The sequence below is a fragment of the Mesocricetus auratus genome, unplaced genomic scaffold (assembly GCF_017639785.1).
Source record: "Mesocricetus auratus isolate SY011 unplaced genomic scaffold, BCM_Maur_2.0 Super-Scaffold_100009, whole genome shotgun sequence".
Classification (NCBI taxonomy): domain Eukaryota; kingdom Metazoa; phylum Chordata; class Mammalia; order Rodentia; family Cricetidae; genus Mesocricetus; species Mesocricetus auratus.
In genome coordinates this window covers 30,425,976-30,441,651 of record NW_024429193.1, presented here as the reverse complement: position 1 = coordinate 30,441,651, position 15,676 = coordinate 30,425,976, and the positions used below count along the sequence as shown (strand labels likewise).

The 15,676-nt window shown below is 38.8% G+C and overlaps 1 protein-coding gene across 1 annotated transcript in view; it reads right to left on the bottom strand.

The window, feature by feature from the left end:
• Window positions 1-1,476: 1,476 nt before the first annotated feature.
• Fam241a (family with sequence similarity 241 member A) overlaps window positions 1,477-15,676 on the bottom strand; it is a 28,285-nt gene continuing 14,085 nt past the window's right edge. Inside the window, exon 2 of the mRNA XM_040751805.1 lies at window positions 1,477-4,662. Coding sequence (XP_040607739.1) covers window positions 4,417-4,662 — 246 coding nt within the window. The 3' untranslated portion in view covers window positions 1,477-4,416. The remainder of the gene's footprint in view (window positions 4,663-15,676) is intronic.

Genomic DNA, 15,676 nt, shown 5'->3' with positions numbered 1-15,676 from the left:
ACAAATAAAGCTTGCCTGAAGATCACAGTGGGGAGCTAAGCCACTTGTTAGCTAGAGAGGCCAGGCAGTGGTGTCACACATCTTTAATCCCAGCACCAGGAAGGTGGAGACAGGAGTGATATGGCTGCACAGAGAGAGGAATATAAGGCAGTAGACAGGAGCTCATTGCATTCAGTCTGAGGATTTGTGGAGACAGGATCTTGCCCCTTTGGTAGAGGTAAAAGCTCACTGACTGTACTGACAGCTGGGGAACCTATGTAGGACCTAACTAGGCCATCTGAATGTGGATGATAACTGTGTGGCTTGGGCAGTCTGTGAGGGTACAGGCAGGGGGACCAGGATTTATCTCAAGTGCTTGAACTGGCTTTTTGGAGCCCATTATCTTTGAAGGGTTACCTAGATATAGAGTGGAGGACCTTGGTCCTGCCTCAAAGTGATTTGTGCCAGACTTCCTTGACTCTCCATGGGAAGGAAGCCTTATCCTCTCTGAGGAGTGGATGGGGTGGGATAGGAGGAAGGTGGAGGGAGCAGGAGGAGGGGAGGGAGTGGGAACTGAGATTGGTATGTTGTTGGGGGAAGTCCTGTGCATTTGTCAATAAAGTACTGTTGAGCCTATAGGAAACCTAGATAGGAGGGACTAGGAGTCCAGGAGAACTCTGGGTAGGAGAAACACAGGAGAGTTCGAGATGTAACCGCCATTGGGGTAGGAAGCCTGGAACCTCTCCGGTAAGAAGCATACTTAGATTAACAATTATGGGGTAATTACTTAAGTCAGAGCTAGCCAGTAAGAAACAAGCAAGGCCAACAGCTTCATAATTCATATAGCCTCCTGTGTGTTTACTTGGGACTGATACGGCTCTAGAACCAGGCTGGCGGGAAAGCGGCTCTGAAACCAGGCGGGCAGAAAGGCTTCTCTCAAGGAAAGCTTCTCTTAACAGAGTATGTAAAATGAGAAAAGACTTTTATAAAAAAGTCTCTCTAGTGGCTGGTTCCTTCTCTGATCTTTTAGCATTTACCCTGATAGCCAACTTCGGGTTTTTATTACTGAGACCAATTAGAATTGGAGCAACTAGACAGACAAATGACATCATTAGAAACAAAATAGATAGTACGTAGTATTGGTTGTTTGTGGGTATATGGGAGAGACAGGTGCTAAAGATTATATTTACAATTCCTCCTCGTAGCTGGGGAGAGGATTGTCCCAGTGCTGAAGGGGAGGGGCATGCAAAGAAGACTTTGGAGAAAGATCGTGAATGTGCCGAGTTTGAAGAATTTTGTAAGCAAGCAAGCCAGCCCTGGAACAGAGGGATCTTCTAGTCTGCCCTGGAGATGCAGATAGAGGAGCTGTGAGTAGACAAATAGCAACAAACAGTGTGGAGGAACGAGAGCTCAGGCTGCTGGTCTGACCGCCAAGGAGAAAGCATTGGGCAGAAAAACTGTAGTTACAGAAGAAAATCTGCCAATAATGCCAAAGCCTTGATCTGGGTATTCTTTAATTTGTACATTTGTCCTGGCCAAGTATTTACTACAGTTTTAACAAGTCCGGAAGCATAATTTGATTTTTTCCATTTTGTTCACTTTGTAAGGCGAAAGCAGTTTCAATAATCTGTAATCAACAAACATTTGTGAAACAGCTTAAATAGAAGCTATAAGTCAAAGATCTCTGAATTTCTCACTGCCTGGATTTGACTATTTTTAAGATTCTAAATTACAACTGTCCTTTACTTAAACCAAAAATTGTGGTGCCTTAAGTCTTGTCTCATTTTCCTGGTCTCCTGGCTCGTCCTTTGTGGGTCTGCAGCTCACTGACAGACCAGACATATTTTCTCTAATCAAAATGTTCAAACACATACTTCAAAGACAACCATGGCCCAGCCACCACATGGAAAAGAAGTGACTCTGGCTGGGTATGTGGGGACATACTGCATGGACTTCTCTTGCTTCACAACACGTGTTATCTTCTTTTCTTTGAAGACTGTGGTAGCCATGGAAATGTGGTCTCCAGGGTGGCTGAGTGAGAATATGCTGAGGTTTTTAACAACTGGCTCTCTAGGAAAAACAAAAAAAAAAGTCCTTCTTTGTAGTGCTTGCCAGATTTTATGATGTAAACATTCTCATCACAGAGCCAATTTAATCTACCAACTTGATGTCACTGAAGGCAGGAAAACATATAGTGTAGACTCTTGTCAGACAATGAGAGTGGCTCCTGTGTACAAATGCACTCTGTTCTGACTAGAATGGCAGCTTAACACAAGGAAATAAGTTGTGCAAAATATGTTCAATTCAAAGAGAATGGATCTACTGATGTGTGGTCAGTTGGTGTTAGCTCCCAACTTTTCCTTCCTAACAGTATGGACGCTGTGCACACCAGCAGTTCAAGGACCTTAGCATTTAACTGCTATTTCTTGGCTTAGAAGGAATCTTGCTATCACAATTAAAATAGAAATTATTTTGAATCTATTTTTTATACCACTACCCAAAGAAATTATGTTTTACTTCAGGATAACAGTATAATATGTGTTCTAACATGTTGAACAAGAGAAAATATTTTCTATCAAGGTGTGATGGCATACTACATTAATCCATAGTGTATGTAGAGGTGATAGCAGCAAATGCCCCCGATTTCTTCATAAAACATACCCATTTACAACAGTGTGCACATACATAGTGTTGATGGGGAGGTATTGTATAATAAACACTGGGTCTTCTTTTAAAGCATTTACAACAAGCAGCCCTGGCAGAATCAGAGCTGCTATTATGCACACTGCATCTTTTATTTTGCATTCCGAAAGCGAATTAGCCTTTCTGGTAACACTTGGGAAAAATGTATTCATTAGCATTATGTGCACATATGCAAAATTTCATGGCTTCTGTCAGAACCTTGCAATACTACTGTTTATAGAGGGGACCTTTTCCCAAACACCCTGTATTGATATTCAACTCAGGAAGGTGATTACAAAAATATTATCAACACAATAAAAACATGATATAGTACAAACTTTTGTTTTTCAAAAGCTGAATTTTAGAGGCCTATGTTTATGCACAAGACACAGGTGAACAATACATGTTAGTATTTCTGCCTTCTTATTTATCTATTTTTTGTGCAAAATGAATTGATTTTAGAAAGCCAAGCTAAATGTTTTCATAATTTTGTTTAAGAGTTTCTTACAGAATAATGTTTAAAACTGTAAGAGTAAGTACTTTATAAAGTGGCCTGGTAAACACCCTATTGTGTTAGTTAATGCCCTGCCAAACAAAAATACCCCCTCACCCCATTTTTGTATTTAAATTTCTTTGTTCAAATAGATGACTCTTAGACAAAAGTGTACAGATTTTAGGTTCTTTAACAAAATCAGAAATATCAAAGTCATTTTTCATTTTCAAAGTATATACAAAGAAATGTCTGTTTCAATATAAAACCCCATAGTACACATTAAAAACCTGGCTAGCCAATGGCTTTAATCCTATTACAAGTGGCTACCAAGTTCTAAATTTAAGCATGTGATTTTATCCTGTACTCTTGTATTCTTCAATACAGGTATCAAAGAAAAATGATCTGACTTTTTTTCTTTTTATAAGACAGAAATCATTCTTTTGGGGACAAACTCTATGCCATGACAGGAAAGGCATTGTTTTAAACCTTAGAATAATTGTTAGAAAAGAACTATAAAATTATAAACCTTTGGAAACAAATGCACTGAAAATGTCTCTAGGAAAAGCATGCAACTGGCTAGGTACAAATCACAGGCACTGCCAGGCGTGCAGCCTTAAAAACTCACACAAAGAAAGGAGCACCAGAATCGTCTCTAACTTCACAAACCACGTAATAGGGGCCCACGTATAACACATAAAAATTTACATTTAACCCCAAAAATTCACCGCCAATAATAAATATTTATTTTCAGACTTCAGGAAACAGCTAGCATTATTCATTTTCCCAGCACTACAGTGGTATGGGCCAGCTATCATTTACTTCATTTTGGACTATGCAGACATGACAAAGAGACAAATATCTCCCCCAAATGGAATGGAAACTTATTCTTAGCTACTGTTTCCTTTTTCTTCCAAATGTTTTACTGGAACTTTACAAGACCTATATCACTTCACTGCAACTCCATGCTGTGCTATTTTCCCCATCACTGTCGGGTGATGTTCAGATTTGGCATGGGAAAGCAGGTCTCTAAAAGTAGGTCAGATTATAGAAGTGAAAAAGAGTTTGAATAAGGTAATATATAGTCAAAAATATATAATCATTCTTGTTATAACAAAGAGTTGCATTTTAAAGAAACTCATTTATAATTTTAATTACAAAACAGCCAGTACACAATATGAAATATGTTAAACAATTTTGGCTTTCAAAAAGCCCAAGTGTATAGCTCTATCAATTACATACATGGCTACCAAATGTCCAGTGTTTTACTGCTGTACATAAATAATGACAAGGCAAAGAACAGCAACTAGTCCAAGGGCTTGTAGGCCAAGGAACCACAGCATAAGCCAAAAGAAAATGACCACTACTGGTTCCACAATTCGTTCTCCAAAATACATCCTTGTGAAGCCCATGTTGAGGAGGTTTTTGTTCAGTTCACCAAAAAGTGTTCCCATCTTTTTGTAGTCATCTCCAATGGGTTCGCCAGTGTGGTTTTGTGATTCTTCAACATCCTGAAAAAGAAAAAAGACAAACCAAACTATGGACATAAGAAACATGTAAATATCTTTAATAACAATTATCTCACTACATCTCCAAATAACTGGGCACACACTTCTGGCAATCATTTAGTAAATTCTTATTATGAAGACATCCACAACTCAACAGTGCATAACTTCACATGGCAGTGGTAGTCTTTAAATGCAAATAAGGTTCTGATGCTGAGAAGGGGGCCATCCTGAACTACCTCTTGGACTGACCTAACCAACAGAACCTTAATAGTACTGAGCTGGTATGAAGCTTAAGAAGATGCTGTGTTACTGGTTGGACGATGGAAGGAGGAGCCTGTGAGTGGTGAAATGTAGGCAGACTGTGAGGCTGGAGGAGAAAAAGGACATATCTTTGAGTACCTCTGAAAGGTGAGTATATCCTTGCTGATCTAGACTTCTGATCTCTCAGAATGTAAGATAATAAATATGTGTTGTAGAACAAAACACTTGTTCAGACAGTGGGAATGTTCCCTTGAATTGACATGTTGACTCTCTTACCTTTCCAAAATAGAGAAAATACTTACTAATTTTGTAGACTTAGCACTACTAAGTCCCCATCTGTATGATGTGGGTAGAGTTCATTCACCCCACTCACTCTCCAGATGCTTGGAATTGCACCAAGGTGCCTGTGTAGATGAAGAGTGATGCATTTATTCTCTTCTCTGAGAGCCTGATTGCAGAGCCACCTTTCTGCCCATCTCCTGTTTCATGAAACAGGGTCCTGGCCCCCCTGTCTTGGTGAAGACATTCCTGCAAACTAAGATTTTAACAGTTCAAGCTTAGCTGTCTGGAGAATGACTAGTTACTGTAAGGTAGTCCTCAGCCATTGCTGTTGTGATCTTTCATTTTTAAGCCTCAGCTAGCTATGCAGGTTTACCTGTGGCCCTTGCATAGCTTCCTGTCAAAACACCGCTGAGACCGTAAACGCTTCCTGTTAGTTTCAACAGGGGAGACAAAGCTTTGAAACAGGATTAATTTTGCACAATGCAGAAAGTCTACTGAGAAGTCAGTGCCGCCAGTAAATCTCTGTGTAAATCTACAGGATTTTCCAAGAGTATTTTTGTTACTGTCCACTTGTGCTACAATTGAGAGCATCATGCTAGTTCTTGATGTTTCCAACCCACTTCTGAGGTTTTATTTGTTTCTTCAACGGTTTATATGTTGAGGATTTGATCTTTAATATGATGATAAAAGGTGAAAACTTTATGAGGTGGAACTTAGTGGGCAATTGTGCCAAATGGGGGTTCTAAAAGAGACTGTCCGTTCTTCTTTCAACAGGATTGTTAGGAAGGGCTGAGGCCTTGTTTCGTCAAGCTTTTGTTTGGATTCCAGTTCTACTATGCACTCACTGCATCTGAGATTGCAGTCTACCTTGAAGTGAGGTGGCCAAGGTGGAGCCCTCATCAGCCTGTACCAGTTTATTTGGATTTTTAGAATCCAAAGCCATTAGCTAAACAAAACATGTTTTCTTTATATATTAGCCTGTCTCTGGTATCTCATGACAGTAATGAAAAATTGACCAATAGAACAGTCCTTTGGAATTTGGCGCACAGGTGAAAAAAGAAAGTAATTTGCTTGGATTCATCTTATGTTTATTAGCATCTCATCTTGTATATGCTACATGATACCATACTGCATTGAAACATGCAAATTTGTCCTTGTCTGATATTAAGCCATTTTCCTCCACAGCAGCATTTGAAGGATCTTTCATTTAATTTGCAATTGTTCTGGGTCCACATCTTGATTTCTCTAGTGTTTAATGTTTCTCTAGTGTTTGGTGTTTAAAATTGATAGTGGTTTTGGTTTCTTTTCAAAGTCGTTAAAATAAACCCTCTTTATAATCAATTGTTGTCTGTGTACTCATTGTACTTCAGGTTTTTTGCAGTTCTTAAAGGTTTCTAAGACTTTTTTTCAGTATTTTTTGTGGTTTTAGTATAAATAAAGTACCAGAATCAAACATAATAGTTATTTACTTTAATGTCCTTGTAAAATGAACTAAATCTATGAATGTCCCCAGTTTTGACGGGGAGAGGTAGGTCTTTCAATACATAACTCCAGCTGCGAATTAGTTAACTCTGTCCAAGTGTAGTGACAGCAAGGATCCTGTAGGAGTTGGTGGACTCATAAGGCAAGGTAGGAAGAGTACATTTGGACAAGTTGTAGTTATTGCAGCCTGCCTCTGCCTCTGCTCTCTCTCTCTCTCTCTCTCTCTCTCTCTCTCTCTCATATATATATATATATATATATATATATATATATGCACACACAATATCCTTCAAATATATATATAGAGAGATATACAGAGAGAATAAGTACAATGAACAACGACATACCTATCAGCCAAATTTAATGATTACTAAATTTTGTCCCCTCACTATGGTACTGCTCAATGTGGCCAAACTAAGAAAAGGTTGTTACTAGGAAAATGCTGCCTCCCAAAACGTGTCTTCTCAAATGCAGTTCTGTGAAAACATCAGATTCCTACAATAAACTCAGTAGGGATTCAAACAAACCAAAGATGACACCACAAACAGGGCAGGAAATGGGCAGTGTTGCTAAGCTGGCAAGGCCTAGTGGGCCTCAGTGCTGTGCTTTCTGTATCCATGGAGAGGTTTTGGGGTCCTTGTGTTTTTCTCAGAGATTTGTTACTTCCAGGGTAACTGGGATCTCAGTAGCACTATTGATGGTGCAGTAGAAGTGCTGAGACTGAGCACTACTGTGTACCAGGCACAGCACTATCCTGACTGATTTCCCCAGGAACGTCTGTTTATATATAGGTGAGGAAGTTGCCAGTGTTGACTTATACGTAGCAGTGGTCAGTTCTGTGAGAACACACCCTCATTCCCACACATTGCTAATTTCTAATGAGTGGTGAATACCTCGGTCTTCAGATACAGCTTACATATTTCACCTTGGAAAAAGAAGACCGTGGTAACATTTTGTTTAATGCATTAACAGAGCAAACTGAATGTCAGTGTGATTCTTGCTTTACATCTTTTCTAACAGTTTTAAAGTAAGTTTATCAAACAGGAAAATTGTTCGAACTTCTATTTTCATCTTGTGTAAAAATTTAAATGAGGTAAAGCTATCTGTAGACTAGTACATTTTCATAGCTTCACATTAAAATGTCAAAAGGGAAAAAAGACAGAAAGAATGAGGAAATACACCTAGCATAGCTGCAGTAAGAAAATTTACTTTACACACACAGTAAACCGAAGCAGAGATGCAGATGGAGCTTTCCCTGCTCTGACATTAATCACCCAGCTTTCTGCCAGACGTCCTTCTTTGTGTGTGAGGCTCCAGGGAAGAACATTAGTCAAGCGGACGGCTCCTTTTAGGGTTACACAGGACTACCAGAGAGTGTTCTCAGCGAGGCACTGACAGCTCTTGTTTGCCCATGATTGAAGACATACTCAAAAACCCAAGAGTGACCCAGCTTATTCAAAATCCCTCTAATGTTTTTCTGTTATTTACTACTATTGTTGCAGGAAGATGTGTGCATGTGTGATGTTTGTAAGGGTATCCACGGCACACTTGGTGATCAGAGAATAATTTTGTGTAGTCGGCCCTCTCCTTCCACATGTTCTGGGGACTGAACTCCATGTTTCCAGGCTTGTGCAACAAGTAGCTTTACCAGGTGAACCACCTTGCTGGCCCTCAGAACTTTCTTAATGATAAAAAATGAAAGGTAAAACTTCAAATCGGATACTTGAGAAAAATCCTTAGAAGAATTACATCAATCTCATATTTTAGAAACCATGCATAAAGAGGTCAGGTTCTGTAAACCTACTAACAAAAACCAAGGCACAGTTATAAAATACTGCATATAAATATACAGATGGACCATTATTATAAATACTCAGAGGATACAAATGAATACAGTAAAAAGTGAGATTGGATTTATCTTTGGCAATATGAACCCATGAAAGTCATAAGAAGGAAAGTAAATTTATTGCAGTACACATGCCAGGGTGTATAACAAAAGAGAAATGTGTTTTGGACAGCATTTGTAGATAGTTTGTGAACTGAGCTTTACTAACAGAGGAATAAACAAACGGCAGCTCAAAGCTTGCTTTTCTCAACTTGCTAATTCATCTGCTTCTATGGATTGTTTTTCATTCTGGTCTACTGACCTCTTCTCTGTCTCAATTAATCTATTTTCTCTTTCTCCTCACTATACCCTTACTTGTATGTTGATGGGGCAACTATGACTGAAGTTGCCCCACAGAGCTTGAGACTGTATAGATTTATTGACCTACATTTGGATTACTGTATTTTAACTCTAGAATTCTCATAAGAAAGACCTACTAAGTTCTTTGGTTCATCCATTCTTTAAGCATGGTTTCCCTCAATAATAATGATAATGATAATAATAATAATAATAATAATAATAATAATTTCTCATGTAGACTGCTCTGCAGATTCTACCATGTTCTTTAGCAGTAATTGATTCAATTTTCATTAAGCCTAAAGAAAGCTAGTAGCAATCTACAGAGGCAGGTGGATCTCTGTGAGTTCGAGGTCGGGCTGGATCGACATCTTCCAAAACAATACAGAGAAACCCTGTCTCATAAAAAAAAAAGAAAGAAAGAAAGCTAGTAGGAATTTAATATCCAAAGTCCTACCTTTCCCTTAGCTGTGTCTAACACATTAAATTTCATACACAGATTTGTTTGTTAAAACATTTTAGTATAACTAAAGTATCTTCTATCAATAACATACATAAGTAAGAACTCCAGAAAAACCTACAAACTTCAGGTGTCGGAATTAAGCAAAGAATGCTCTGTGTCAAAATGATCTCCTTTCCATTCCTACAGGACAAAAATATACACATTAAGATAAGTAAAAGCAAGGCTGCCATTGTCTTTCACATTCAGCACATTTATTATTTTATTGCTTTGAAAAATATGTTCATCTAATAAAATCAATTCAACAAACACTTTCCTGGTGTCAATAATGTATTAAGTAAAGGACTATACCTTAACTTCAAAAGACTAGCAATCTAGTATAGAAGTTAGTATTAAGTAAGCATATTTTTTGGTGGAAATCTGACATTTTAAAAGTTACAAAATGATTTTGCATTTTGGCTTGACTTGAATAAAAATTAATTTAGAAGAAAGCTGGCAAAATCTGAATATTCAAATATTTACTTTCATGCTTTTAAAAATGAGATGTTTAACTGCCTTTTACTTATAGCACAACCTATTTTGTGGTTGTAAAAAAGAAACAAACAAACAAAAATCCCCAAAGAAAAGGACTTTAGAACAACTTGCAATTTGAATTTGCCAGATGGTCTGGAATTGTACCACAGGCTTCTTTCGAAAAAGCTAGTGCTGTCCTGTCAAAGAGAGACAGTGATCCTAACTACCCCTTCTTCAGGGCAGGGCAATTTACTTGTAAAAAACAACTTGATTGTCCCCACAACTCAGTCTTGTTCAAGACAATCACATTCTCTGTGGCCTTGCTCCTTTATTTAGTTTATTCATTTATTTTTTCTTTTGGAGAAGAAAATCAAAAGCTATCCTTTGACAAACAAGAAAACCCTTTACCTTGATATTTAATTTCTTCCATTTAATTTCTCTTTATCTCAAAAAATGAAATATGATGTTAACCTTGAAAACCAGCAAACAGATAATGTTGAAATGAAATTTTCAAATGGTTTTAAAACACAGTCACTAATAAAAGCAAAATTTATTAAGTATCCAGTGCTGGTGGGTCAAAGTTTTAATTATATTGACATTCAGAGTAGAAAGAAATTGAAGAGACGGGCTTATGTAACTTGGTCACTATCACCTTACAGCTTGCAGCTGCTCTAGGCAGATGCATTTGGCAGCATGGCTCCAATGACCATGTTTCAGAGGCCTGTATCAATCAGCATACGCCTTCTTATCAATATAAAATCAATTATGTCATCATTCGTATTCTAATGGCCTTAATATTTCCGTTTTTGATAGCACTTTAAATGGCTACACATATCTTGACCCCCCCCACTTCCAGTTTTTTTTCCCCCAGACAGGGTTTCTCTATGTAGCTTTGTAGACCAGGCTGGGCTAGAACTTATAGAGATCCGCCTGCCTCTGACTCCCGAGTGCTGGGATTAAAGGTGTGTGCCACCACCGACCAGCATCTTCACTCATTTTATTTAGTAAAAATAACAATTTTAAATGGCCTTGCCGGGCATCAGTGAGATGCACGCCTTTAATCCCAGCACTTTGGAGGCAGAGGCAGGTGGATCTCTGTGAGTTCGAGCCCACCCTGGTCTACAGAGTGAGTTCCAGGACAGGCTCCAAAGTAATACAGAGAAAACCTGTCTCGAAAAACCAAAAACAAACAAACAACTCATAAAAAACAAAACAACAACAACAACAAAAAAGGCCTTATATGGCTATCATATTGCACCTACACTCAATTGTGATACTTATGATTTAAAACTTTCTAATAAAACAAAAATCCAAACCATTCTCTAACCTGAATCCTATTCCTGTCTCTCCGATGAAAACAAAGTAAGAGAAGTTGACAAAGAGACCAGGCATATAAACAGGAGTGTCACAGGGGTCTAAAATCCCAGCTCCTAAGGAGGAGCTCAAGTTCTAAGACCTGTCTCAAAATACTTAAGCAAAAGGCAGGGGTAGAGTTCACCAAGGTACCCTAAATTCAATCCCAACTGCCACTAGAAATTAAAATCACAGAAAAGACTGGAAACACAAGAAACATCAGACACTGGTAATTTTTCCCAGTCTCCTAACTATATACAGTAAAGAGAGAAATGTATTTCAGTTAACCAGAGCTAACTACCCTCCCTTCCCCTTCAAGCTCTTCTTGACTTTGTAGCAGTATACTTAGGAATATCTCAGAGCAAAGGCCTGCAGAGTGAGCTCCAATGATGATGGTGAGGCTGCCTGCAGACACCACAATTCTTTAAAAAATCCATTATAGTTACAGAGATTAAAAAAAAAAAAGAGTAAGAAAGGTGAGAAGAAGAAATTGGAGTCATTCACTAAGGCCTTTTATACTGAAGTCTCCTTCTTCCACTTAATCCAAATCTCCTTCATATCCCACTCAGCATCTCAAAAGAAAGGTTGCTATGAAAACTGCCTTGTTACCCTCTTGGGAAGAGACTCACATGCAAAGCACAATAGGACATAGCATTATACATGCGGGAAATAGCATGACTTTCTCTACCAAGGAATTACAAGTTTTCAAAGCCTCTGAATTCCTTACACATTTAGTTCTTTTGCCTTGTATTTTCTCCTAGTAACTTAGAACCTTAGTTTATCATGACAATTGTGAGTTTATAAACACTGTTCTTCCTCATTCCTCCTGAAGGAATCTCCCTGCTCACTTTGCTAGGCCGATGTGTGTTGTAGGTAAACATCGTGTTCATGTACCTTGATGTAAGAGGATCATGTCTCATGGTTCCTAGTACGTTTCCCATATTTCCAAATCCTTTCAGTCACTTCTCAATAACTGTTCATCTAATTTCTCATGTGAATTGACCTAAATCTTTTTCACTGTAGTATATTTTCCTAAATATACTACTATTGATGTTTAAGATAAATTTATAATCCTGTCTTCCTATTTACATACTCATGTTTTGTTGCACGTCTATGCATGTATTTGTGTGTGAAAGAGTGCATGAGTACACAGCATGAATATGGGGTCAGAGGTTAACTTCAAGTCTCCACCTTTGCCTTGTTTGATATGGGTGTCTCTGCTACACAAACCAGGTCCACAATCTTCTGGCAATTCTCCTGTCTCGGCAGCCCATCTCCCAGGAGGGCATGCTAGGATAACAGGAGTATATGCTACCATATCAGTGTTTTAGAATATGGGTTCTGAGGACCCAAATCCATGTTATCAGGTTTGTACATCAAGTGCTTTTCCCATTGAGCATCTCTCCAGGCCCACCTATGGGTTTTGTACTATAACATATAATTTTTATTCCCATAGTAAAGAAGAAAAAAAAGGATCTTGAGTTGAACTAAAACAGATTAATATTAGGCAAGTTACACTTTCATTTAGTGAAAAGCCAGGTAAGGGTATCACTGAATGAGAAGCTATGGACAGAACATCACCTAGATGAGGGTTGGCTCCTCAGAGCACTGAGGCGGCTGTTTGGGCTGTCTGAATGTAACTTACTGAAAAGGATTTTAAACAACTGATGGCTTGTGAATACTCTTCTGTTAAAGTTTAGAATAGAGTTTTCCAGTTTGTGCTTAGGGTAAGGAAGCACAGCTTTACAGAAGTTTATAAGCTCTGTGCTTTTTTTAGAATATGCTGGGATGTTTACAAGAAATATTCAAATTTATGAATGGTCATTGCTAGAATTAAGTTTCTTTAAAATTCATTTCTCATTAATTTCTAAGGCCTATAGTGGGATTTGTTTCATCAAAGTCAATAGTACTTACGAGTCTGACAATTTTTCAGAAACTTATACAAATACTATTCATACAGTGAGGCTTGGGCATTACTCATTACATCCTGTATAACAAAAGCTTCTTATTTTGTGTACTGTTCTTTCTGTCAAGTCCAGTGACTTGGTTGATTCTTTTCTCTGCTGTTCTGAAATAACCACTGTGCAATTCTTACTAAGTGAAGTGTCTAAGTTACCAATCACTGGACTAAGGGGAGAAAATGGTTTTAATAGGTCTTCATCATTCACAGCACTAGAGAATCTGCAGGGATCTACCTTTGTAGATAAAGAAAATTGTATGGTAAATGAATGAAGGGCTTGTCTGTGTGATGGCAGGTTAGAATTGCCTCTGTGAGCTGATGAAGCAGAGACAGAATATGAAAAAATAGACTATATCCCACGGAGAGAAATAAGGAAGAGCTTGGGAAACCCACAAAGGGAATGAGAACGGCCAGAAAAGATCAGAAAAGCAGGATGGACAATGCAGTGAAATGAACTCAGCCTCTTCCATGCAGTTCCTTGGCCATGGGAGGGGCAACAAAAGCCTCTAAAAGGTAAACCAGATACAAGTCAGGCAGCCCCATCCTCAGGACACGTCCATAGCTTTCATGAGCCTCTGACCTACTTGTGGCATGTGGGTCAGTAGTGGAGAGAAATTCCATTGTGCCATGTTGTATGACTCATAGGGCCTGGAGCCATCTTGAGAGAGGAACTATTGTTAAAAACTGACCCTAGAGGCCGCAGACCAAGTCAGGGAGGCTTAATTTGGCCTAGCACAACTCCCGGGTGAGAGAAGGCCCAGAGAGAGAGAAGAGCAAGAGTCAGGTACTACTGACAGGCCGAAGGGTGGAGATGGGAGGCTATGGCTCAGGCAGCCAAGTACTGTCAGGGCTGGCAACAGATCTCATCAGCTGAGAAAAACCGTGGCATCTGAGGCCGGTGGGCAGATCACAGGCTGGAGCCACCTTATCTGTCATTCACTGCTGTAGAACTTGAACACTCAGGGGTTCCTAGCGTGTACTGGATACCAAGGGCGGTATCACACTAGTGGAGTGCTGACCACTTGAAAGTAGGAAGACAGGCCCTATGCCTGTTCCAACCTCACTGCTGTGACTGTTTCCCCTGTTCTTCATGCACTTGGAAGACATCCTCCAGTGAAAACATTAGCCACACCAGGGGGTCTGTGCATAGGCTCCTGGTACGCAGACAAAGAAAGCAAGCTATTACAGGAAGGCAGCTCAGGTGGATATCCAACACTTGCCTAGTGCAGACATGATCACAGCAAAGTTCAACTGCCCTTCCCCCTCATTCTTTGAACTGACTTTTTCAATATCTCTGGGATATCTTTTTCTGACTCTTGTGATTGCGGTTCCCACTTTTTACTCAGTGTTTAACAGTATCTTAACATCAGTGTACTACATTTTAAATTTCTTACTTCCCTTCATGCATCTAACATTATTTAACATTTTTAGGAGGCAATATCTTTTCCTTAGCCCCCTCACTTTCTTCAATCTTTGTCCTATGATTCCTCCTGTATCTTCCTCAACAACTAGTAATTTTTGACTTTACCTTTTTTTTTTAAAGAAAATACTCTTATGCTTTAATTTTTGCTCCTTTATACATGTATCTAATTTTGTTTCTGGACACTTCTCATTATCGAGATGTCTTGTTTTTGCTTTTCTCCCTTTCTCCCCTAGTCTCCTGCTTTTTTTTCTTCCTGTCCACAGCAGTCTACTCTCCTTCTTCTCAGTCATCTGTCTGTTTTTTGGCTTTCTTTTCCGTGTCATCTTTCTTTCTCTCATTCATTTGCTTCCAAACATCTTGCAGTCACAGGTGATGTACTAGTGACTGCGATGGATTTTAAGTGTATTTCCACCTCTTACATGGGCACACGTTGCTGATACAGTAGGTCATTATCTCCTTGTGGGCAGCACTGGGGATTGAGACTGTTCAATCATCTGTTCAGCAAGATCCCATGCCAAAACACCATAAGGAATAGCCAGACAAGGAAATGTTTGAATCGAAATGCAGATATTCAAGAAATATGAAAAAAGACACTCCCAGATCATAACTCCAAAACTATTGAACTCAAAGATACTGAAATACGTAAACTGCTTGATGAAAATTTCAATAGTTTTCTGGTGAAAAGAAATGATCTCTGGCCTCAAATAGGAAACAAAGAAGCAAACATATTTAGTTCAACACATGGAGAGGAAAACCAGCAACAGAGAGGGCAAAGTCAACAAAATGGATGAAAGAGTTACTGATATGAAAGGAAAATCCAACAAGGAAATTGATATTTTTGAAACAAAACAACAAACTTATCCTCCCAGAAACCAAACAAACCAAAACCACCAAATAGAAATGTTGGAAAAGAAACAAATGAATCAAATAAAAACTTGGTGAAGAGTATCACCAACACACTTGGCCAAGTGAAGGAAAGAATGCGTGAGGAAAAAATTGGGGATGGAGGACAAGGTTAAACAAATAGTGTATTCAAACATCAATAGGGGAAAATATACCTGACTGAAGTAGTTGAAAACTCTGGGGACATGATCAAACCTA